At 38.9% G+C, this 25,901-nt stretch overlaps 1 protein-coding gene across 1 annotated transcript in view; it reads right to left on the bottom strand.

Moving 5' to 3' along the window:
- TPPP (tubulin polymerization promoting protein) overlaps positions 1-16,273 on the bottom strand; it is a 60,322-nt gene extending 44,049 nt beyond the window's left edge. Inside the window, exon 1 of the mRNA XM_075705923.1 lies at positions 15,963-16,273. Coding sequence (XP_075562038.1) covers positions 15,963-16,273 — 311 coding nt within the window. The remainder of the gene's footprint in view (positions 1-15,962) is intronic.
- Between the last annotated feature and the right edge of the window lie 9,628 nt (positions 16,274-25,901).

The raw sequence follows: 25,901 nt of genomic DNA, 5'->3' as shown, positions 1-25,901 counted from the left end.
TGAGTCCAGTTGAACAACATTGCTGTGATCAGATACCATTGAACAGTTAATAGCATTTAATAAGCTCAAAATACCTTAGAAGCTTTTCCTTCCAAAAAAAACCCAAACCAAACAAACCCCCAAACCCTCACAATGTAACAAGCCATATCAAACATCAGAAACCTTCTTGAAGAGGAATACAAACTCCCTTTCGATGCATCTCTTTTTCACTCTCTGTCAGGTCACAACTCCCCCGCTTTGAAATACAAACTGCTAAATATGTGCTGCCCTCTTGACTTTTGCTTTGTACAAAGGGCACTTTCCATTTCACTTCCAAACAATTATCACATTCTTACATTAGCAATATCTAGCAGCTCTTCGTTACTTACATTCAGAAAGTAAGGCTTCACATGTTTTTTTCATGAATTACTATCTCAGTTCTGAAGCTGACATTTTCTTCAAAGCCATTGATTTTACTAGCTGAAGTAAGAAAGTTAAGTATTGCTCCAAACTGTCATTTGCTGACAATATGGTATTTTGGTGCAAGAAGGATACTCAATGTAGAAATAGCCATTCCCACAATGTTCGGTACAGGAGGGCAAGTTTTCTAAATTGTGGCCAGTTAATGGTGCAATTAGCATTAGAATTCTGTGCTCTTATTCCAGTGCATACGTCAGAAGACTGTCTTACCTGTCAGATTCTTACATACCCATTTCTCTGTGATATAAAATCTTCTGAATGAGGACTACTGATGAATTTCCATGGGAGCTAATTCGACATCTGGTCTCTCACATTCTACTAGCACTGCCTGTAGGGTAGATTGCTGTTCATAAGCAAGTCAAGTATATCCTCATAGCCTATTGTCCTGGTTTCGGCTGGGATAGAGTTAATTTTCTTCCTAGTAGCAGGCATAGTGCTGTGTTTTGGATTTAGTAGGAGAAGAATGTTGATAACACACAAAAGCATCAAAAGTCAAATTCTCTTATTCGTCAAAGCTCCAAAAGCCTCAAAGATTTCAAATGGAGCTGAATGAAGATGACAAGCAGAAATGTTGGCCAGAATTCTTCTGAGTACGTGCAAATCAGGCACACTTTATGTGCTTCATTTTCTTAAACAACAGCATATATGACAGTTAACCTCAACAACAGCTGTTGAGGTTAGTCAATACTATAACTCCTTTAAAAATCACTACATATGTTGAAGAAGCTGTGTTGTTCAAATTACTTTTTCCAAGATTAAGAGATTACACTTGCAGCAAGCACATACAGGAATCTAATCAACACTTGGCATAAGTTATTTGGATAATTGTCTCCAAAAAGTGCTGTCATCTTGTCATCTTCTTTATCTCAAGACTTTGACAAATGGAGATGAAACACTTCCAAAAAGTACAAATGTTGTGGCAGATCACATCAAGTCAGCGTCCCTAACATTAAAGAAATCCCATTCTCTATAAGTAGCCCTTAAGTCCGATAGCTCTTATGTACCTTTACTATTTACCTCAGGTGACCGTCACTTCACTGTCCATCTGGACTATGCCTTTCACAGACTACTACTTAAAGATGTAGAACTAGAACTTAAGGAAGCCAATGACAGGGTGACACAGTGTAGCATCTAAAAGACGAATAAAAGGAACAATCTCCCAAGCATGCATGAGATACTGTATTGCTGGACACAGAACACAGGACTAAATCAGAAAAGGTATTATTAAAGTCAGACAAACTGTTCAAAATGGCCAACACTGATTGAAGTTGTAGTCAGCTGGATTTGCAGGTCAAACTCAAAACCAGACTGTTCAATCAGCAAGCAGAGCTCATTTTGTCAGTACAGCAGGAGGAAAACTAAACAGCTTCTTTAATTGACTGCTCAGTACCCTTCCTATAGCTTTCTTCTTCTGGCTAGAGAAGACCCAACAGGCCACAGTCTGTTGTCTTGACAAAAAAGATCAAGCTAGTTCTGTGCATTTTAGTTCAACAGCTTTCCCAGCTACACCGTCCACTTCAGCATAATTTAAAGCTCTCCCATTATTCTCATCTGAGGTGAAGTGATGAAAGAAAAGCCACCTGTCTGGAAGAAGAAACCACAGTTCCAGCTTTTCTGTAAAAGTAAGGAAATAATTTCTATTTATTTTTACTACAAAAGCCTAGAAAACCAGTCATGCTATCTATGCTATCTTAATAAAGGATGAGCTGCTGGAACACATGAAAGATGTATTGGTCCTCTCAAGGAACTACTAAACTGAATACTCTTCACTGTTCATTTTAAACCAGTACCAGGACTTAGTGGGAGCAAAACATTTCATCAGATTATAGTCATTACTCTCAGATTTGCATCCACACCACTCATTATCTTTAATTTTTAGCATAAAAAAGGTCCTAAACTCAAATCACAGCTCACCACCATTTTTATCCGACACCTATTTCCAATACAGTGCTTGAAAAGTATCAAAATTCTTTATTTTTGGATGTAGACAAGAATATCACCTAATAGAGTGGCTATCAGCTACCATATGGGGTATACATTTTCTTTCATCACAGCTACCTTTCAGTACCTTCTATTGTTTTCTTATATTTGAAACCTCTCTCAACTTACAAAGCACTTCAGATAAAAATTGTAAGACCCTATAAATGCCAAACTACTCCCTTTTTCTTCCTTTGTCTATCTATAGGCTTGTTTAAGAATACCAACTCACCTGTTCATTTCTTTTGCTAAAAGAAGAAAACCAAAACCCCAAACCCACCAAAAAAACCCACTTAAACCTTCTCGCTAGACACCCTCTTGTAGAGCTGTAAACACTAATTGACGCATACTGCTCACAAACCTGCGAAACCTTCCAGTGACACCATACCAAATGAGAATAGTATAACACATGCTATTTTACCCACAAGAACACACTGATCTCCACTTGGATTACAAGTGCCCCAGGCATCTGTTACATACAGCATCCATCACAGGAAGAAAATGTAACTAGCTTAAATTTGGAAGAAAGGTTACTCCCCTGTTCCAAATTGAGCCACAGGAAGACTGAGCATAAGGAGTATCAAAATAGCGTTCATTATGTTCCTCTAGTGCCACAAACTAACTTGGCATGCAGCAGAAGTAGCTGCTATACACTGGGAAGTGACTGGACGGGATGGTAAACAGTGCAGTCACCATTTTTCATCTATCCCATACCACAGAGCCTCATTCTTGCAGAAGTGAACACACCACATTTTTGTGAAACACAAACTGCACATGATCATGAGTAAGAGCTGCCTGCCCCTCTCCTCTGTGATCCTCTCATCAGTAGCCTCTTGTATTACTCCCACACTGCTCTGCATCAGATAAACTCTCCATTCTTAGCACTGTCAGTTCCATTCAGGACCTTAACAAACACCACCCCACATTGAGTAACAAACACCTCAAATATCATGAAGCAGATAAATCTAGGGTTAATTGGTACTGCACTGGGAACTATAATGAGTATATCTGGAGATCTTGTATAACTCAGATTCCAAAAAATAAGCACAGACGTATCTTGTTTTCTCATACTCATTTTCCAGTTGTGGTGCAATGGACTACTATCGTGTTACAGTATCACTGTATATCTGAAAAAACCCCAACTTATCTGAGCACACGTTTTTATGATGATATAAAAGCTATCAATTGCATCTTTTACATAGCATAAAAAAAATACAGCCACTGACAGCACAACCACTGCTCCTCTCATTAGCCTGCTTTCTTTTTTTAAATAGTATTTGCAACTGAAGGGCATAGAATAAAGACCCAAGACATCTGGGCAATGAAGCAAGTGCTGTCATGTGTCATGAGAGTCACAGCCTGGCGCCAAAGATCACCACTGTTCTGCAGCTGCTGGTACCCATGATCACAAATGGCACTAAGTGGTACAATGGTCTGCTGTATCAGCAGAGACAGAGACATGAACAGGTCTACAGCACTAACTTCTCATCAGGTGATGGTGGGTTATCCTTTTCTTGAGAGTCTTGTACTTCTGCATCTGCTGAAGGAGCACTCCAAAAAGCTTTTAGCTTTTCTAGGCATCCTATGAAGCTTGTGGCATAATCCTGAAAATAGGGTAACAGTGTAAGACTAAAAGATTCCCCACACTTTCAGGACTCTGCCTGACAGAACAAAGCTGAGGCAAGAAGAAGGAAGACAATTCAGTGCTGCCAAGGCCGTGTTCTTCAATTTCTGTCAGCAAGCATTACCATCCTTTTTACAAAGCACGCAGTTTAAAGCGCCAAGCTAACGCCAAGAAAGCTGGACCATTCACCTGGCACAATGCAACAGGCTGGACAAGCAGATCAGTGCAGCCCCACACAGTGGTAGCTGCATCGCTTCCATTTCTGCGGCTAGCACAGTCTGCCGCAAGCTCTTGTTAGCTGTGCGGATTTGCACGGAACATGGCACCGTTCCCAAAAAGGATCTCGAGAGCCAATTACTGGGAAGTAAACGCAGCAAGAAAAGCTACTGGACTTCAGGAATATCATACGTTCAAGACAGACATGAAGTGCAATGGTTTTTACAATGAACTCCTGCCTCCACTGAAACAACTTGCCTCAAGATATTTTCTACTGCTTGCCATCACCAACAAAGACTCAGGTTTGATTTGAAGCTGTTCCACAGCTTAAGCAGAAACTTACTGCCTTGATGCAAAACACTGCAGTAAGGTTTTTTGAGCTTTTTTGCTCAAATTACAAGTGTCCAGACAGACAGAAACATTCCCTTCCTGCTTTAGGTATTGTATCTTTTTAGTAACCAGTGGATCAAACAAAGTATTGGAAGCAAACATGACCTAAAAAAGGCAGACTACAAGAAGCATTACTCCCCCACACCTTTTTTTTTTTTTTTAAAAAAATGATCATAATTTTTTCTCAACTCATGTGCCAAATTAAATCAATGATATTAACACTCTGATGCGAGAGCTGCAAAAATTGGTGCTGGCTCTTCAGGATACAATGCTGCTCTTCAAAATAACCAGTAACTCAGTAGCAGTACTTCTGTTTAGGAAAGCAGCAGTGTGCTGGGAGTGCACTGACAAAAATGCTAATGATGGGCAGCAGGTAAGGCGCCAGCATCACTCCTTACCAGTAGGGTACACATTTTAGCCATGGTCTTCCTGGCTACACTCTGTCAACTGTAATCATCCTTCCTCAATTCCTCACTGAAACTGAATGGCTTTCTGTATTTGCTCTTTCAACCATAAAACTTTAGTATCTAACAGCATTTCTTCCTAAAAAAGGTTGCCATAGAGATTTGTTTATGTAATTAAAATGTTCTGGGAGCCTTAAGAATCAGCACCAATGTTGGCAATCTTAGCAAGATTTTAAAAATTATTTATTTGCTGGTAACATCCAGAACCTTTGTAAAGAATGAGAACCTAAAACTGACTATGAAAGGGGGAAAAAAAAAAATTCTCAAAGGGAAAGTTTTTCTTTTTTGGGGATTATACCAGGACTCCATACCAAAGAGGGTTTTTTGGGGTTGGGGGGTTTGTTTTGGGCTTTGTATGTTTTTGGTTTTTTTTTTTTTTTAATTCCTGGGAATACATGCATATGCATTAAAACAACCTGCAGATAGTCAGGAACAGAGATCAAGCTTCAAAGAAAAACTTGGATTTCAGTCATGTTTCTTCAGTTCAGCATGCACACAAACACACAGACACACACACACACGAAAACGATAAGCAACACTACTTCAATAAAGCCAGAAAGTAGTAAGTAACACCATTTTCATTAATCAGGGTGACGACTTTCAAAGGAGTAGTTGCCAGTAACACCACGTGGGTGCTTTAACACCGCAAGTCCTAACTCTGCATATAGCACCTAGAACATCTCACCAACTAGTAGTCCGGCTAGAGCTCGACCAAACTACGTTAAGAAGGTGACGTGTATGTGACATCACTTCCAGGAACAATTTCAAATTAGTAAGTTAAACCTGCCTGGCCCAGATCTAACTCCATCAAGCTAAGACCATGTAGTGCACAGCCTTAAAGGGCAGATCAGGTGTTGTACACTTAGCATTTACAAGTGACCCTTTCTTTTCCTCCTCTGTAATATTAGCCCCAGACTCCAGCTCCCAAGCAGTTCAAGACTCCAAGCAACTACAAATCATGGCGTCTAGTAGCCCGATTAACACGGCCTTCCACAAAGTTGAAAACAACGTGCCAACACTTCTCTGAGGAAGAGTTTTATATTCTTATGGGTGGTGAAGATGAAAAAGAATAGGGAAGATAGTACAGGCTCACGGGGTTTTTTCAGCTGGGGCGTTGGGGAATCTTTCTGCAACTTAATGTTACCACCAGTCTTCAATGACATTTGTTCCGATTCAGTTGTAGAATAGTCCTCTTAAAATTTCTAGATAATGGGAAGAACACAAGAACTACAACATTTATGGTATACTAATCTTCTTTACAAGATGGATGGTTTCTCGCTCCTGTCCTTATTTTAATGAGTCAAACAACGTACATACATATACACATGCTCTGTTCCTACAAAATTTCCCCTCTAACTTCAGAACAGCAAGTTAATTTCTATCCTTTATGCAGGAACATAAAGAAACATACATATTTTTTTCCTGCCACAGTCATCATATACCACAACCAGCCCCCTGACCATCTTGGTGGCCCTGCACTGGGCTTGTTCCAGTGTATCAAACTCTTTCTTGCACAGGGGAGCCCCAGAATGGGCACAGCTCTCCAGATACAGTCTCACTAGTGCCAAACAGAAGGGAAGGATCCCTTCCCCAGACCTGCTAGCTACACATTTACTCATGCAGCCCAGGATGCGGCTCCCTCCCTTGCTGCCATGACTCACTCGCTCCAAGGACTGCTGCTGACTCATGTTCAACTGGTGGTCCATCACGACCTCCAGAACTGCTTCCTAGACTGTCGGCCCGCTATCCAGCCTATACCTCACCAATTTGGTGATGACGCGACTGGGGCCAAGGCCTTGCCATAATCAAGGTATACTGCTTTGCCTACAGTGCCAGGCATTTCTTCAGAGAAAGCAACGAGGTCGACCAGGCATGACTTGCCCTTAGCAAATCCACGCTGGCTGTTCCAAATCACCTTCTTGTCCTTTGTGTGTTGAGAAAGGGCTTCCAAGAGGATTTGCTTCACAACCTCCACAGGGACTGAGGGTACGCTGACAGGCCTGTAGTTACCTGCATCCGCCTTCTTGCCCTTCTTGAGTATGTGTGTGACGTTTGCCTTTTTGCAGTCACTGGGAACCTCCCACCACTACCATGGCCTTTTGAAGATGACAGGGATCAGCTTTGCAATGACATTGCCCAGCTCCTTCACCACCCTTGGATGCATCCTACCTGGTCTCATGGACTCGTGTAAGTCTCATTGGCTCAAGTGATTCTTAACTGCGTCTTCCTTCACTGTGGGTACTGCTTCACGCCCACAGACTCTGCTAGCAGGCTCGGGGACCTGCGAACCCTGAGGACAAGCCCTACCGGTTGAAAAGGGAGGCAAAAAAGGCATTGAGTATCTCTGCCTTCTCCACATCCCTTGCCACCAGGTCCCCTGCCACACCAAGCAGTCGGCCCACACTTTTGCTTGCCAGTGTACTTACAGAAACCTCTCATGTTGTCCTTCACCTCCCTCGCTAGTCTCAACTCCAGCTGAACTTTGGCTTTCCTCACTCGCTTCCTTCATGCAGGGGCTACATTCCTCTCACAGAGCCTCTCCCTGCTTCCACCTCCTGTGTACTTCCTTTTCATGTTTGAGCTCCGTCAGAAGCTCCACGTTCATCCATGCTGGCCTGTTGCCATGCTTGCTCGACTTCCTGCACATGGGAATGGACCGTTCTTGTGCTCTGAGGAAGCTGTCTTGAAGATCAACCAGCTCTCCTGGGCCCCTCTGCCCTCCAGGGCAGTTTCCTGTGGGAAACTGAACAGGCCAAGATCTGCCCTTCTGAAGTCCAGGTTTGTAATTCTGTTGTTCATCTTGCTCACTCCTCTCAGGATCTTAAACTTTACAGTCACCTGGTTGCTGCAGCCAAGGCTGTCTACCTTGTCCTTTAAATCTTAATCATCTTCTACTTCAATCCATGGAAAACAAGAGGCAAAGTCTACACTGATGTTTAACAGTGTAGAAAATACTTGCTTGTTTAATCAGTAAAATGAGGTAAATTTGTAACTACCATAGACTTCACATAGTTGCTTTTATAAACAAAAACCAGGGAATTCTAAATGATGGTGCAATATGATGAAATTAGGCTGACTTGGGAAAAAAAAAAAAAAAAAAAGGCTAAAAAACCCCACGATAAGATCTCATACCAGAGCCCTACTTCTGCTCTAAACCAGTAGAAGTCCTTGCAGTCCCCAAGTGGCATATGCCACAAAGTGTAGCAAATACCAAGCAAGCTGCTCTATATTACTGTGTATGATACCATGCAGCATTCTGTATCAGCTGGGAAATGAATCACCCACCAGTGTATCTATAGATTTTCATGTGATGTCTACTCATATAAAAAGGTGTTTTTAAAATCATAATCAGCATACATCATTAGGGATACAGAACTTAGCCATTTTACATGCACAAAACAAGCCTGCCTAACAGCAAGTGAATCTAAATCCATCTTTTCTCTCAGTGTTTTACTTTTAGAATTTATGCCTCTTGGCAGAATGGGGAGAAGATTTGCTTTGGTTTTTTTAAATAAAAAGCCTTTCAAGGATAAAGTGCAAAAGGCAACATTACATTTCGATTCTTGGACAAGAAAGGAAGTTGGATCTTAATTTCAATTAAAATAAAGTATAGATGATGTGGTAAAGAACACCTTCTATCTATAACTGCACTACTTCACATTTGCCTGGAAGGTAGAGATTTATTAGCACAGATTATGCTCTGCATACCATTCTATATCCACTTAAAACTTATTTCCTGATGCAGACATATTAAAGTACACAAGGTAACAAGTAGGATTACACAAATCAGATCCTATGTCACTATTGAAAGAAACTCTCCAGTCAGGAAGTAAAACACAACTATTATGTGCTTCATTTATATATAAAGACCACTTCATACCTATTTACATATTTAAAAAATTTAAGAGAAGCTTCAGTAAAACCACTGTTAAATACAAATTACTTCACAGAAACCTCATGGAGAGATATTTGTTTTGAATGAGTGCAGGTGTCAAAGTACTACTCCTTTCAAATATATTTTATTAATATCTTAATATTAAGATATATAATTATATATTAATCTATTTATATTAAGAAAGCAAGAAGTATCATAATTGTTCAATTACAAAAAAAGACAACAATTATATTATAATTGACAAATGGGGAAAGCTTGTACTCATTCTTGCCAAGAACCATCTTGCCAGCTGCTTAGAGCAAACATTATCTCTTTTAATTCTTCCAGTCTTGCAGCAATGGTGAACTCCTGCTGAATTAAGACCCAGCTGGTCTCAGGTGGAAGCACTGCTGTAGAGACCTGACTGATCCAGACTGTGGGAACTAGGCTGAACAGCTGACTGTGCAAGATGTACTAAGGATAGAGTATGGGTGGGACTGCTCAGAAGTCAGGCCACAATAAAGTGTGTTGTGAAGATTCTCCATGGGAACAAAACCTTCCTTTCTCAAAAAGATGGAGGAGAGTTTTCTGGCCTTTAGAACACATGGCTTCCTCAGCAACAAGAAAACATGTCAAAGCAACATAAGAAACTATTAATGGAATTTGAGAGGACAATTATGCTTTTACTTGATCTTTCACCAAAAATATTTTAGAGGGTGGGAAGTAAGGTATATTTACAAAGCTTCTGTAGATTAACTAGTCTTCAATAACAATCCAGTATAGAACCACAAAAATTTGTTTAAAATTTAACACATAGTAACATCAAAACAAACAAATGTTTCCATGGAGACAACTACCTAAATAAATGCTCACAATGGATCCAAGGCGTGACGTCACCCAGGCCTGCCTGCAACCATAGTAACATGCCAGTGTAAACAGAAATATTTTTATTTTTCTATCTAATAATGTCATATAATTAGCAGTTTTATGGCAGTGCTTAAACCATATTCTTGCAGGGCCAAGTGGTAACATTTCTAAAATAAGAGCAGAAGTATTTATATCAGGGCTATTACTATTACGATATTAACTACATACAACAAGTGGAGTATGTGTATGGCATAGCTAACATATCAAATTTCCCAGAGCAGTTGTTGACCCCAATAAACAAAGAAATTTAAGTTCATGAGGCAACATGCCAGAATGCTGGTCAGAGATCAGTAACATCTACTCTTCCGGGGTAATCTGCTGTCATTAATACAAAAACCCTGAAGTTCTTAGACTGTTGTGTCTCACTGTCTTGCTGGATTAAGAAGAAGAATGCAGCCACAAGTTGCTTTTCATACCAAATGCAGAACACTTCTGTGCCCTCCTCCTGTGTCACCAATGAGCTTGCTTCCTCCAAGGCAACAAGATTCACTAAACCCATATTTGCACTCTGCAAGCTCAGTACAAGACACAGCCTACAAACTTTTGCAACTCTGGAAGAGTAACATAAAAGAAACAGCCAGTTAATCAGGAAAGTTTCCAAGAAGGCAGGCAATTGTTTCTGCTACTAAAAAGATACCCATGGAATTCCCATTCTCATGAAAACCATCCATTTTCAAATACTATTGCATATCTGCAAGCTGTATGTCTCTAAATTCAGCAGACCCAGATTGCATTATCACTCTTAATTTGCACGACGTAAGAGAAAGATGTCTATATAAGGTTCAGATAGTATGTGAAAAATGAATGCTTGGAATGATCTAATATTACCAAGATATTTATACTAAATCCCTGTATTTTAGCAGAAGCCTGAGCTACAGGGAAATTGACGTTATTGTCATTACAAAAATGGTGAAATATGATTTTTGGTCCTGTCATGAAAATTTCACATACAGAAATTTATGAAAACTTTTCTTCTCATATAATATGATTGTGATTTACCCTTGTCTTCAAGTATGGCAGTGAATTTAGGGACCAGTTAAAAAAATTACTTCCTACAAAGTAATTTTCAAGGCTGCTTTTTTTTTTTTTTTTTAAACAATGATATAAGCAGGTTTTTCAGAGAAGGGGTTGCTTCATTTTTGCCATTTAAAGAGAAAAAGCTATCCTGATACCAATTAGCAAAAGAGATTTTTATGTAACTTCAAGCAAGGAGCTAGCTTTGAAATGAAAATTTACCCTGCAACCACAGTGTTACTGTTGTATGCAGTCCAATGAACATACGAAGAAGAGAGTCAAACATCTCAAGTTTTGACTGTGAAACTATAAAATACAGTAAGGAAAGCTTACTACAGTTACATACACTTTTGTTGGTTTTGCGGCATTTTTAATAGATTTCATCCCATAAGACATTGTAAAACTTTGTAATTCACTCTTCACAATTTCTTTTGCTTTTCCAGGTGCAACATGCATAGAAAGATACCAATGTTGTATGAGATGTCTTTACTGTATGTTTTTATAACCTAAAAAAAAATTTACTTTTCTAATTATAGAAATGGCAGTCTATCCCAACTGTATTGATGCAATCCAAATATTTGGCATAAATGTAGGTGGTTTTCTTCTGATCTCTAGGGATGCAACTTATAAATATTCATACACTCCTACTCTCACGAGTGGGCTTTGGCTTTTCATTTCAAGTAATTCCATTGCAAAATTCATTGCTGCTTAATTTCTTGTATTTTGTGAGCTGACAACAGAAAGCTTTTAAAATAGAAAAAGAAAAAAAAGGGCAGAAAAAGACATCTATTAAATCAATTTTTAAGACACAACAAATTACATTACAAACCACCAAACTGGAAGGATTTGTGAGACCCTTAAGAACCTACAAATTACTGTTAAACAAAAATACTTCGGGAAGCGGGGGTGGGCAGGGAGATCACCCAGTTTACATCTTCTCTTACCAAACAATGCAATTCTAGTAATTCTTCTTTCATGTCTACTACTGTGCATTCTTTGCCTTAGACCATTCCTTCTTCTTATCCTAAAATACATACAAATGTTGTGCTTGCATGAAGGCCTTCAGTGGACCTTTTATGCAAGATAAACAGACAAAAAGTACACTTCATTCTGACCTGACATTCTCATGCAGAAGGAAAACAGCATTCTACACTTATTTTGTTATTTGTAACAAAGGTTCATCAGAATTTCCTCAACCTTTATAACAACATAAACTTAACCTTAAATGAACTAACCTCTGAAAGACAGACACATAGTTCCAGCTTTGAAGAAGTATCATGGACTATTCAAAACTTTTAAAAGTTTTGTTCACCTGGTTTGGTGGAGGTGGAGAGGGGGGTGTTGAGTCTACAAAAAACGTTCATTACTTCTCAGGACTGAGCTGATAAAATCTCTCCTGCAGCAGAGAAAGTTACCAATCAGAGAACAAAACACTGTCTTTCAGTGGCTCTTAGGTAAACATATCTGTTACTAATTTCCCTGTTACTTTACCCTGACTAGCAACACATAGTTTCTACCTATTTTGCCAGTATCTGTAGCAGAACAATAAATGAAGCCTGGGAGAGTTAGCAAGATGAAAAACATGGTCTTTATACACAAAAACATAGTAATTCATAAATCCAAAGAACAATTCTACCAGATTAATTATTTTCTAGCGTTTGAACAACATGTGCCATTGTCATAAACTGTAAGTATAGCCCGCTAGAAAACCAACCGTGCTAAACACGGTGGCTTCCCAGTAATAGACCCAACAGAAAACCTGTTTGGAAGTTCTACCACAATGCTAGATGGCAACTGTAGCTGGGTATGACAAACATATCTTCTTATCTTTGGGTGTGTTCTGTGGCCAGACTACAACTGCCAAGATCCACCAGCCCCATCTCACTGAACCACTGTGGCTGACCATAAAAATCCCAGGCCAAAGTCCCTCTTGTGAGACACAGTCTAGCTGAAGAACCCAAAACCAACAGTGAGGTACAGAGCCTTCTGATACGCATAAGCATAACTCTTATTGAGGCATGGAAACAGCACTCTGCACTTTCTGGGGAGCTGGAGATTCTTTTAGAGTGTTTTCATTTTTTTTTCATTCAACACAGATGAGGAAAAACTTGGGTTGTCAAAAAAACCTTAGTGCTCTGCTGGGAAAAAGCTGCTTCTAAAATGGAAATGAGTACGAGTTTATTTTGTGAGTATGCCTGTTTTGATGCATCACCAAATCTATCACTATCCTTTAGCTTAGGGTTAAATGTGAAGCAAAAGAGAAAACAAGGAAAACCAGTTGTCTGAACATGCTTGAGAAACCCTATATACTCAGCCTCTGCATAAGCCTCCTAAGTTATAGTATATTACTAACACTTGAGTAACTACAGACATTAAATCTTCCTTGTTAAATCTTAAAATACTATATGTGAAATAAATGTGATCTAGACTAGAAAGAATTGCTGACATATGCTCTCAAGAATAAAAATGTAAAAAAACCCCAACGCAACACTTAAGAAAAAGTGGAAGTATACCTACTGAAAGCATGCACATGAAAAAACAGACCCTCCTAATAAAGACAGCAAATCTCAGCTATTGTAAATTTCCCCATCTGCCATTTAAGCAATATTAATTTTAAAATAAAATAATTTTAAAAGAGAATATATAAAATACATGTTATATGTTTATGTACAGTGTTGTGGTTTAGCCCCAGCCAGCAACTAAGCACCATGCAGCCGCTCGCTCACTCCCCCTACCCGATGGGATAGGGGAGAGAATCGGAGGAGTAAGAGTGAAAAAACGCAGTCCTGGGTTGACATAAGAACAGTTTAATAACTGAAATAAGGTAAAAATAATAATAATAAAAACAATATAATAATGATAATAATAATATACAAAGCAAGTGATGCACAATGCAACTGCCTGCCGACCATGCAATTACCTGCTGACCGATACCCAGACAGTTCCCGAGCAATGATCGCTGCTCCCCGGCCAACACCCCCCCCCCCCCAGTTTATATACTGAGCATGACGTCATATGGTATGGAATAGCCTTTTGGTCAGTTTGGGTCAACTATTCTGGCTGTGCCTATTCCCAGTTTCTTGTGCACCTGGCAGAGCACGGGAAGCTGAAAAGTCCTTGACTAGCATAAACAGTACTCAGCAACAACTAAAAACATCAGTGTGTTATCAACATTCTTCTCCTACTAAATCCAAAACACAGCACTATGCCTGCTACTAGGAAGAAAATTAACTCTATCCCAGCCGAAACCAGGACAATGTACGGGTACAGGTGAGGAATGAGCAAGTAATTAATAAACAATTAAAATGCTTTTGCATTTGATGCTGTTATCTTCTAAACTATTAAATACTAGATAGAGAGAGGAAAAGATGGCATGCGTCTTCCAAGAGAAATGACAACACTTCACAGCGGTCACAGGAGAAAGGTCTGAGAAACTGCTGAACAGGCACCTCCCCACAGAGGCAGAGACAAGAACCCCTGAGCTGAGACTGCTGAACAACAACAAGGGGATATGCTGACATTCCCCTTGAGCCTCAGGTCCTCACCACCTCACAACTCATTCCTGCAGAACAGGACTGGATTCCTTCCACCCCAGCAGGCACCAAAACTGATAATTCTTTCTATCTGTTAACGTTGCACAATTGTTTATGCCATATCATGCCAGCATTGTCTATCATAGAATCAAGAAAGAAACAAAAAATCCTACAGCCTAAACATCTATTTCAAATAGGCTAGTTCACTGATATATTAGGTATACCTAACTCTGGCAACACAACTTCCAAAAAAATACAAGTAGGGACTCAAAGAGAAAGTGGATTGATACAAGAACAACAGGGTTGGAGTGTGCATATATAGGGTATTCAATTGCCTAGATAAGAACCCTGAGGAGAAAAGAAACAAAGAAAGAATGAAATCAAACAAGTAATGTCATTCTAACTGTGCATGTTACACTGGACAACCTTTCAAGATCAGGGGCCTTTTCTTCTCTGCCTTTCTGTGCTTTGATGCACTCTAAAGGGTCAGTGCTTGTCGCAAGTTTTCCCAACTACCCTTGTAAGCAACTCAGTTTGCATGTCCTCCTCAGCATTACACCACAGTAGCACAAGCCAAATAAATGTTCCTACAAGCTACAAGTACAGTTAAGAGACCTTCCTTAAAGTATGTCCCTCAACACACTGAGGTGTGAGACAATTTAAACAGTTACTGTCGTAATAAAAAGCAGAAAAGACAAGGCTACCAGATCAGATACCGGGGGGAGGGGGAAGGTGAAAATGATCCAATTCTACACATAAAGCGAGAACAACAAAATTATTTGGGGCTTCATACAGAATATGCTAGAACAGTTGAATGTCTTCCCTTAGATTTGATGAGTTTCTGGATCAAGCCTGCCTAGGTTTTCAATTTAGGGAGAAAGTTTCACCAAAGCTCCAGTCTGCTCACAAGAATAAGCTAGGACCACTGAAATAATCCTAATTAATTAATCGTAGCCATGGGTCTGCATCAAAAATTTACCACCAGTTTGGCATGGCCCTACACTTTAAACTTGAGTACATATTGTGCTGTACATCACGACTATTATTAGAATAATGGATTTTAGTTCATATCGCACTTTAGCCTCAGTCCTCCGAGGCTGAGTTTTTGCAAGATGTAAAACTACATCCTGACTTCATTCAGATATACTTCAGGAAATATTCACATCATTTACTGCAGTCAAAAAAACATATGTTTCTTGGAATAGCCTGCATTTGTCCTGATGACATCATACCTATTTGTACAGCATAACACCTGTGACACTGAAGTCAGGTTAAGATAGCAGGACAGAAGCTGAAAGCTGTATCTTCAGACAAAGCAACGCAGTTTCATAAAGGAACAAGAAAGAGATTGATTATGACAAAGACATACAGTGCCTCACAACAACTGTAAGCCACAGAAAATAATTTTTTATATATCTACATATTTATTTATATCTACGAAACATGTTGGGGAGACAAGGAAATGATGGCAGAAGGGAACTTACTTGATTTTACTGAAGACAATGTCAACATCTGTGATTGTGACATTCTTCCCGTCTATCACATGACAGTCCTTACATAGCTTTGACCAGTTCTTCCCATGCATTTCTTTTCCTGTGGCTCTTGTATCACCATGGATGGCAAATTTTCTAAAGGCCTCTTCCAGAGCACTTATTTCTCCTGCCATAGCTCCCTCATGGGAGCTGTTTGAATCGCAGGATAATCGTTTTGCTGCTCGGTCCTTTGCTGGATCTGAAGGAGACTTTGGAGGAGTCTTATTCACAGGTTTGGTCGACTTCGCTTTATTGTCAGCCATTGTGCTACAAAGAAGAGGAGGGTAAACTCATTACATTAATTTGCACTAATTTACTTTCTGTTAAGCTACAGGCTACAGTCCATGTCACAACATAAGAAGAATAAGTGGTCTATAAAGTTAGCAAGAACACAGTGCCCTCCACCATCAAACAGCACCCTGTACATAGAACTATGTAACACTCTGCCCATCTAGAAAAAAATTCTAGCATATTAAAAAAAAAAAAGTCAGAACATTCCAAAAAAAGTCAGAACATTCCAAAAAAAGGCACAAACCTAATTTCACCACCATTACATCAGCCAACAAGAGAACACTTAGTGTTTGTTTCTTGTTTTTTTTAAACAGTAATCACCACAGTCACTCATACTTTGAATAAAAGTATGCCCTTTACATTGTAGGCATTACTACCTACTTTTATTTCTGAAGGAAAAATAAACAATTTATTTTCTGGACTGTGGCTTTTTAATTATTTTTTATTGAAAAATGAAGTATTTTGAAAGTGCAGCAAAAATATTAATGTTATATAAACCTTATGTTACATAATGTAAGGGCTAACAAGTAAGGAAGCCTCAGAAATGCTTAGGCAAGTCTCTCTTGTTAAAGAAACCATTCATTTCTCAAGTTTATGCCCAAAGAACTGTAGCCGTGGAACTCATTTGGAATGAACACATCCATGATGCAGGAGCACTGAGAAAGGATGTCACTACTGCAGAGAACAACTTTCAGATTACCCTATGGTCATGTGGGATAGGTTTGCCTTTTAAAAGAAACCTTAAACTAAGCAACAGAACACTAAAGTTATTTTCAGGAATCTCCATAAAGAAAACCCCCCTAACTTGCCAGAAGCATACCACAGAAGCCTTTACCTTCTGCCCATCCACTCTTACCTTGGCAGAAGTAAGAGGCACTGAAAGGCCTAGGGATAGGGTGCACCATGTGCCTGCCCCAACAGCTACATCCAGACTGTTGCCCAGACTCATGTCTGTGGTGGTGCTACAAATTTTAACCTATCAAGAGGTGCATCAGGTATCAGAAGTTTGGCAAATACTGGAAAAGGGCTGGAAAGCCCACCATACTTACCTCATCCATTCTGCTGAAGTCACAGCTGTACATGGTATGTGACTAACATATGCAAAGCTTGGTATGTATTTCTAGTTAAGGTTTTATTTCTGCATCAGATAGAAAGTTCTTTTGGCTTATATTACTGTACTTCAATACAAACTCCTCAGCAATGGAAACAATTTGAAAATTCTACCTCTTCCAATACTGCTTAACCTCTGTCACTTGAACTACGAAGGCATACCCTTTCCTGCACACTGCAACATAACTAACCATAACTACCTGCTATGCAGCAGTTACGGTTAAGCTTCATGATGAGAAACAACCTTTTAATAAAAACTATACTAACAGATCTTTGTCCTTTACACTTGAGCAGATGCAGTGTGACCAAAGCATTACTGTCAATTTTGAAAACATGCTTAAAAACCTTGTTATATCTTAAGCCTAGGGAACCTTCTGTATTGTTTACACTGTTAGCACAAGTTTTGGCCAACAAACTAAAATGCTAAATTAAAATTAATATGACAGGAATTTACTAACTGTAGCCTTTGAGTTATATGTTCACCTATGAAATAAAAAGAAAAGCACAGAAGGGGGGAAAAAAAAAAGCGTTTGAAAATGTAAAGTTCATTGAAAAGTCAAAAATGTAACCAATTCCCATTTTCTTCCTTTGCACCCTGCCTGCTCTCCAAAGAATAGCAATTTTACCTCAATAAACTTATCTGAAAGTCTCCCAACACTGAAACTCCAAAACAATAAGCACCCACAGTAAATTGTAAACTACTACAAGTATTACAAATGCACACATTTTTACCAAAACAGTGTCTAGATCAGTCTAAACTGTCTGATTCATCAGGCTACACACATTCTTTTGCTACCGGAACAGTGGTGAGAGAACATAAGCAGAAAACGTAAACACTGCTGACAACAATCTATGCAAAAGAGAATTACAGCAAAAATCAGATCATGAAGATCTACGATCTACCTCCCACTTCAAGGAAGCTTGACTTCCAAAAGCAGAAGTCTCTTCCAAGCTTCCACCATTTCAAATCCACTGAGGCTGGAAACTAGAACCAGAAATTTTCCAAGCTAACACTAACTGGTGCGAGAAAGAGAGGGAGAGAGGGGAAAAGAGAGAGGGGGAAAACATCAGCAAAAAGCAAAGCCTGTACTTTAATGTCTGTATAGGATACTAAAAACTAAAGTTACCTCCATAAGCAAGTAACAGGACAAAAGAAGGTGGAGATCTGCTATAGTAAGGTATGTACAGCTCATATAATTTTGCAATTTTATCTTGTGCCAAAATAAACCTTCCAAGAGTTTCTCGGGGATAGTCCCCTCTTAGCAAGTCTGTCAAGCAGTTATACTCAGTGTGAACATCCTTGAAAGATACAACTGCACAGTTAACAAACTATAAGCAAGAAAACATCTGTGCCACTCTGTCTCATCTGAAATTAGAAAAAATAAACCCATGCCTACATTTTTAAGTATCTCCTGAACAAAATCTTTCTTTAACCAGTGTCAGTGCCTTGCTGGCCAACTTTGCCTAATCCCATGTCACCCATAACCATAAATCAACTTTACACAGCACAGCAGAAATGTGTTTTAAGAAGCAACTAGTAATTTCAAAACATGAGCTGAAACCCACACTTGAAAGGGTTCTGATTTTCTGAATCATGTGATTCTTAAAATGACTACATTATTTTTTGTCTGTACTACTGTCTTACACTGTGTCAATATGATAGCTATTTCTACTGAAAATAATTTTTACTTACTTTCAGGTGCTAATAAATTAGAAGTCTATAAACTTGGTATAGGAAAAATGCTTAAAGTGACATATTTGGCCTTGAGAAAGATAGTTCACTTCTAGACTTAGTTCTCTCAGACATCAGTGAATGAACTTTGTATTGGGGTGTTTTGAATAGTTCTGGGCCAGGGAAGAACAGGACACACTTGACAGAAAAGGCTTCAGTTTTGAACGGTAAAGTCTGGTATGCAAAGCAGATTCATTTCAAAGAAATCCTCACCAGCTAAAGCAGAAGGTCAAGGATAGATTAAAACTAGGGTTCTATTGTGGTTGCCAAAAATTGTCATGGATACTCCTTTTCTTGTTGAATCATAATGAAGTTTACTTGTTAAAATCCCACATAATAGCATGAAATTTACTAAAAAGAAGCTACCTGCTATATGAGAATACTGACCCAGCCTCAACTTAAAATTTTGTTTCTTAACACTACAATCAACACACTCTTAAAAGAAATATATTCATTAATATACTATATTAGAAGATAAAGAATTGCACGACACAGAATATGAAATCAGTTTTTTAATGGGGTCAGCTCCTTTAACTTTTTTCAGTGATTAGAGACAAGGAAGGAGATCATGTCATGTTGAAGAAATGATCTCTCAAAGACAAATACAGAATAACCTGTTTGCCAAAAATTCAAGATCAAATTCAGTTTTGAATCTTCCTTACCCTTTTTTCCCTGGACAAAGGGATCAGAAGGTGCTTGCTAGCTTCTACTAGAAGTAAAGATTAGCAGTAATTTGGGGAGGGGCCACAGCAGGGCGATAGGTGGAAGTGACAAAAGAAAGCGACTACTCTAAAACACCAATTCTAAAATTCAGTAAACAAAATTAAGCTACTGTTCAAAAGCATGAACTGTGTAGATGCCAACTATAACAATTACAGCTAACCAAAGAAACATCTTTCATCACCATCCAAAAAGTCTAATATGCACACAGTTAGATAATACTATATTTGAAAGCCAGCAGAGGGACGGAAGGCAGGACTAGCCACCAATCCCATCCTCTCCAAATACTGCTGGCTCCAACCTAGCAGGTCCACATCACCGAAAGCAGCCATATAAGACATTAAGAAAGAGGTATAAGCAGATACTAGAGTTGAGAAGGCTTTGTGAAAGAACAACTGTCCCAAAAGCCTGGAGTTCCAGAAATCCACAGAACATTTAGACAACTAGGTGTTGGTTATGAACTGCTACAGTCTGTGTCATGTAATACTCCTTTAGTATCATTAAAAAACAGTTCTTGTCCCTTCTCTCACTGTGCAATATGTAAATAATACACCTCATTATACAGACAGAGATAAAGCTAGGGATCAAACTGACTGAGGTCATGACTGACTCATGCTAAAATAGACTGAAAGTGCAGATCCGTGTTCTCAGCACATGCCTAACTCATTAGAAAAAGTTTTCTCAAATCATCAAACTTCCTTTTCAGCCAGAGACTACAATACATACTCATCTGCAGACAGCTGGAGAACTCCCCTAGATAAAGTCATGTATTAATCTGGATTCTTCCAAAAATGAGGGGACAAGCAGCTATTGTTTCTGTGAATTCCAGTTGCCAATCCTCTAAAGCTGCATGAATACCAGGTACATATAAATAAGCCCAAAGCCTCAATACTGACCAACTGTCACCTCTACTGAAAGATTTATATTACTTTACATTCTTTCACTTGTCCACATCCTCTCCAGGTGTCAACATATTGCAGGAATTCTGGTACGACTTTGTTTTAGATTCGGCGGAATTGCTCTTATCTAACTCTACAGAATATGCACGTATCCTACCTGGTCAGAATTCACTGCGGCACCTTCCCTGCCCTGTCCCTGAGAACTAACACATGGCTAATCTGCTCATGAAGTGCAGACAGCTTAGTATTTGTAACGGAAGTTAGCATCGCTGCCATGTCACAGACAGGGAAACCAAAGCTGGGGGATGAAGAGAAATATCTGTTCTGCTACCAGAGTTCAGAACAAATGAAGACCCTTGGACCCATACTCTACACTGCTTTAATTATTAGGCCACATAAAGCAGGTACATGATTGTATGGAGTGCTCTGAAGAACCAGTGTTCTCTGACTCTATGGAGGAAAAATATAGTCTCACTAGCTGCAAATGTATTAACCCAGTTTACGATCTCCACGCAAAAAAATGCTTTTCCAAAAACAATCAACAGGAAAGTATCAAAAGTGTGAATGCCTAGCTTTTTGGGCTACACCATGTACTTTCTCATCTGCTTTGTCTAGCTTCCCTCTAGCATGCTAGGAATATACTGTGCCAATATATGTTGCTTTCATTTGCAGCAAGTATTACAAAAACAGTTTTTAATGGAAGTCTTCTCGCAGTATTAACTGCCAAAGAAATGAATAAAAGCATATTTGTCTAAGACAGGACAGAAGATTAGAACACTACAGTAGATACTTATTACAGCCTCAGATATAATCCAGTTAATAGAAAAGGCAGCTTATTTTAAAACTATTTGTTCTTTAGAATATTTACCAACCAAGATTTGGCTAAAACTTTCAGTTCAAACACTTTAATGGCAGAAAACATTCAAGCATAAAAGCAGACCTCTGTTCAGGAGGCTGCTGAGATTGATGAATTTGGAGAAAAGATTCAATAGCATAATGGCACAGTTGCAATGCAATAATGGTATTACTAATATCTACTCTTTCCTGTAATGCTTGCCTTGGCATATTGCAACCTTATTTCTCACACACAACACCTAGCTCCATTGGAACTTGCAACACAACTCCTTAAGACCCCAAAGTTATGTTTACACTGAGCATCAGGGTCATCCCCTAGCTAAAATCCAAAGTCTGCAGTGCAAATTCCTCATCTTGAGCCCAAAGACAGTAACTCGAATAAAAGAGCCCTAAAATGGAGTATCTGCTCAATTTCTCAATCTTAGCCCCGATCCCTCTCTAAGTTCTTAACCCCTTCTACCATATGCCCCAGACAACTAAGCAGCAAAAATCTACAAACACTGTCCTTGACTTCCTTCTGTTCTGCAATTCCTTTTGCTGTTGATTTTATGCAAAGTCCAAGGTTCTGCTTTGCTTACAGTCACACCATAGAGCTTTGGCCACAAGGTAGAGTGGAGATGGTACCCTAACTGTACCCTAAATAGCCACCAAGATAGAATCCAAAACAGAGATTCCCCAGACAGTCTTTCTGCAATCTTCTTGCCACCCAGCAATTCTGTTGTACATTTTGTCTCCATGATCTGTTAAGTGAGAAGGGCAAGTAGGTAATCCACAGCACAAAACCTAGACTTATAAGCAAATATACTGTTCTACTATCGGCAAAATGTCACCAGCAGGTTAAAAAAAAAAAAAAAAAAAAAATCTTACAAGCACTCAATTCCATTTTTGCTAGTCCTTAAGCCAAGTATGAGTATGCAGGCTTTCCAGCACTCCTGCTCTTTGTAACAGGCATTCAGACCAAAAAATTCCCTAGCTCATGGGCAAATTTCATCCAACTGATCTTCCTTGCATCCTCACCTTCCAAAGGGGGGAAAATATAACAGATTAATCTGCAAAAGCATCTATACAACTGTTAGTTGGCCAAGAAAAATAGGATTCTGTATTCAGTCAGATAGCATCTCTCAGGCATGTGACCACATCAGACATTTGAATGAATGCTCAAGAAAACAGTAGCCAGGAATCTACTGATTTTATTGAGAATAGAAATAGAATAAGGGGAAAGAAGAGTGATGGTAGACCCCTTGCAATGCAGTTAAAACAGCCAGCAAGTTGAGATAAGTCTGGTATTAGATGAAGATTTGAAGAACCGTATGTTGTTAACATTAACAATTCTACTTCTGTTTTAACCTCACAATAAGCTTCCTGTTTCTGTACCATTCTCTTGTAAATGCATCAGCCTCAACCTCTCCACACCTACATTCTCAGCTCCTCAGCCTAGCCAACCAACCAGCCTTCCTAAAGATATTTCTTAAATGGTCTAAAAGCCAACGACCTTTCAGGTTTAAGAAAATAGGCATACTACAAAGAATTCTACCCACAGGCACACAACCTAGTAGTTTTATGTTGTTATCTGCTTTTACCTCCCAATTCTCCTGCTAATTCTTCCTGCACATCAAGCAGCGGTAAGCATGCAAGTGCTTAAGGTGTAATTTTTATCAGAATCTGTTTCTGCACAGTTGGTAAAACTTATCCACTGCACTACAAATAGTTGTCATCCAGAATTTCTTAGGACCTTCCAGCCAATCCAAGCAAAAAAGAAAGCAACTTTTCAATGAGCGAGAGGTGCTATTTTTATGAGTGAATTGGATTAATAACATTATTGAACTGTGCAAGGCATTTGAATTTGTCTGACTGCATCTGTCTTACTTCAGTACTTGATCTATCTTCCCCATGTTTTAAAGAAGTTACAGAATTGCAGTTAAAGGGAATTCTCATTTATTTTCTGTCTGTAATTATTTATGCCAAATAAAAACAGCAGAGACAAAGTACAGCAGATGGAATCTTTTCCCTACATTTTTGCATAAACATTCAAGCTGAGGGAAGGCATAAACAGCTGGAGAAACGCAACATCCTCCTAATAAAATGCAATGCTTTAGACAATGGTCTTAAAGCTTCCCTTAAGCTTCCTTCACAGCTATCAGTAGGAACCAAAGTTAAGGCATTTCTCTTCTGAGTTCTGCTCTGGACATATTTCTCCACATGTGATGCTCAAGTGAATGACAGCCATCCATTTTCCCTAGCATATAACACAGAAGGAAAATGAGCAGAGAACACTGCAGACCAAGCAAAGCTAGCACAACTCTATCTACATTTAAACCCATCTTTACTTAAAGAAAATTAAATCCTTTCATAGGCTTTATAAGGAACTGCATGGCTGACCTTGAGTTCTCTTCACAATATATGTGTATCTAGCACTACGGACAAGGGCAAGGCTGGCTAGATCATATGGCTACATTAAGACCTTCAGCAGGACACACATAGAGTAACAAAAAAGGTGGTTACTCAAGTTGTCCAATATTTCTCCTTAGCAAAACAGTATTTCAGACTGTGATGAAGTTACATATGCCATTAAAGAAACAACCTCAGAAAACACATTATCAAGCACAGGGATTATTTTGACTGCTGACAGATGGATTTTACTGTTTTATTTCTAAAAACTATTGCTATCTGCCTACATAGTTGCTGCTACAATATCACTTATATACAAAACTAAGTTTAGTTCTTCATAAATTACATTTCTCCATTCCAAAGAATCACTTCATAAAATATCACCTCTCTATCCACGCATAAATGAAGCGCCTATACAGATACACACACCTTTATCAGCAATAGTTCTATAAGAACTTTTTTCTTTTAAAAGACACATGTTCACCTGGCAACACTTAAAACTACACAAAAACTCTTTATCTAACTAAATAACTCTTAACTAGCTCTACAATATACTGTAATACCACTGTGTCACTTATACAAGGTTTCAACTACGAAGGCAAAAGCATAAATACAAGCATCCACCACACATGTATGTACTGGTGAACTCATGCATTTTTTTCCATTATGCGACTATCCCATTTGAGGATTCCACTTACTAAGTATTTATCCTGAGCTCTGCTGGACTGCTGTCATTAGTAGATGAAGAAATAATCTGGACACAAATATTCTGCAATTCCACACACAGGCGAGGATACAAGCCAGTGTCTGGAACAGCCTTCACAGAAGAAAGTGAATACAATGCTGATTAAAGCACAACAAAAGAGAAGCCTCAGCTGTTTAGGTGAGGTATTTTTTCATGATGTACCAAAAAAAAACAAAACAAAACAAAAAAAAAACAAACAAAAAAAAAAACCAAACTTGGGAATCACAGATCCAAAAAGACTGGAAGACAACAGCTGCTTTCTGCAGTAGCTAGTCATACAATTAATTTACAGCTCCAAATAACATGCTGGGCCTATCATCACTTTAGGATTAGTTGAGTACAGGTTCTCCGACTTGTAACATTACAGTTGTAGACTATGCTTAGCCTCATTTCTTCATACACTACACCTTGTCCCCTCCCACCACCCGCATCCAGAGCAGGCTACTAATCTGAACTTTCATAGAACCCTTTCAAAATATTTCTGCAAAAACTATGAGTAATGAAGATCCACTCTATGAAAGGACATCAGAGATTGTACAGCAAGATCACTTCAAACACCAGTAAGATGGGGGGGGCTTTGTGTACCACCTATAGGTAAAAATATCAAGAGAACCAAGCTGATGCTATTGACAGGGATAGAATTAGATCAAAGAAAAATTGAGCTAACAGAGACTTAGAGGCCTTGAAAGCACTGTAAAATTTAATAGTCAAAAAGCATCACCCCTGATCAAAGAACTGGAGATGGTGCAAGAGCTACAAAATCATGAGACAAGATATTCTACCATCAGAGACTTAAAGAATACTACCAAGGTAATTTGTCAGGTGATTGAAGTCACTTGGGTACCTTTGTAGAGCAACTGCATCACATACTAAATGGCTCTTCACTGTTAAAGATATCGAAAAACTCCACAGCTGAAAATTCGAGCTATGCCAATGCAAATTAGAGATAAGACTTCCTTAGGGTGAGACAATCAGCCATGGGAAATACTAAAGGTAACTTCCAAGAATAGCTGCAAATATTTCACATCCTGATGTCTGCATATTAAACTTCATTTAATACAGAAGATACACTTAGTCAATCATCTCTGAAAGACAGACTTTATCAAACATATGTTATTGGTCTCAGATAACTAAGTGAAAATAACTAATAC

The sequence above is a fragment of the Pelecanus crispus genome, chromosome 2 (genome assembly GCF_030463565.1).
Source record: "Pelecanus crispus isolate bPelCri1 chromosome 2, bPelCri1.pri, whole genome shotgun sequence".
Classification (NCBI taxonomy): domain Eukaryota; kingdom Metazoa; phylum Chordata; class Aves; order Pelecaniformes; family Pelecanidae; genus Pelecanus; species Pelecanus crispus.
The sequence above is the reverse complement of the archived record's forward strand: the minus strand, read 5'-3'. Positions and strand labels throughout refer to the sequence as shown.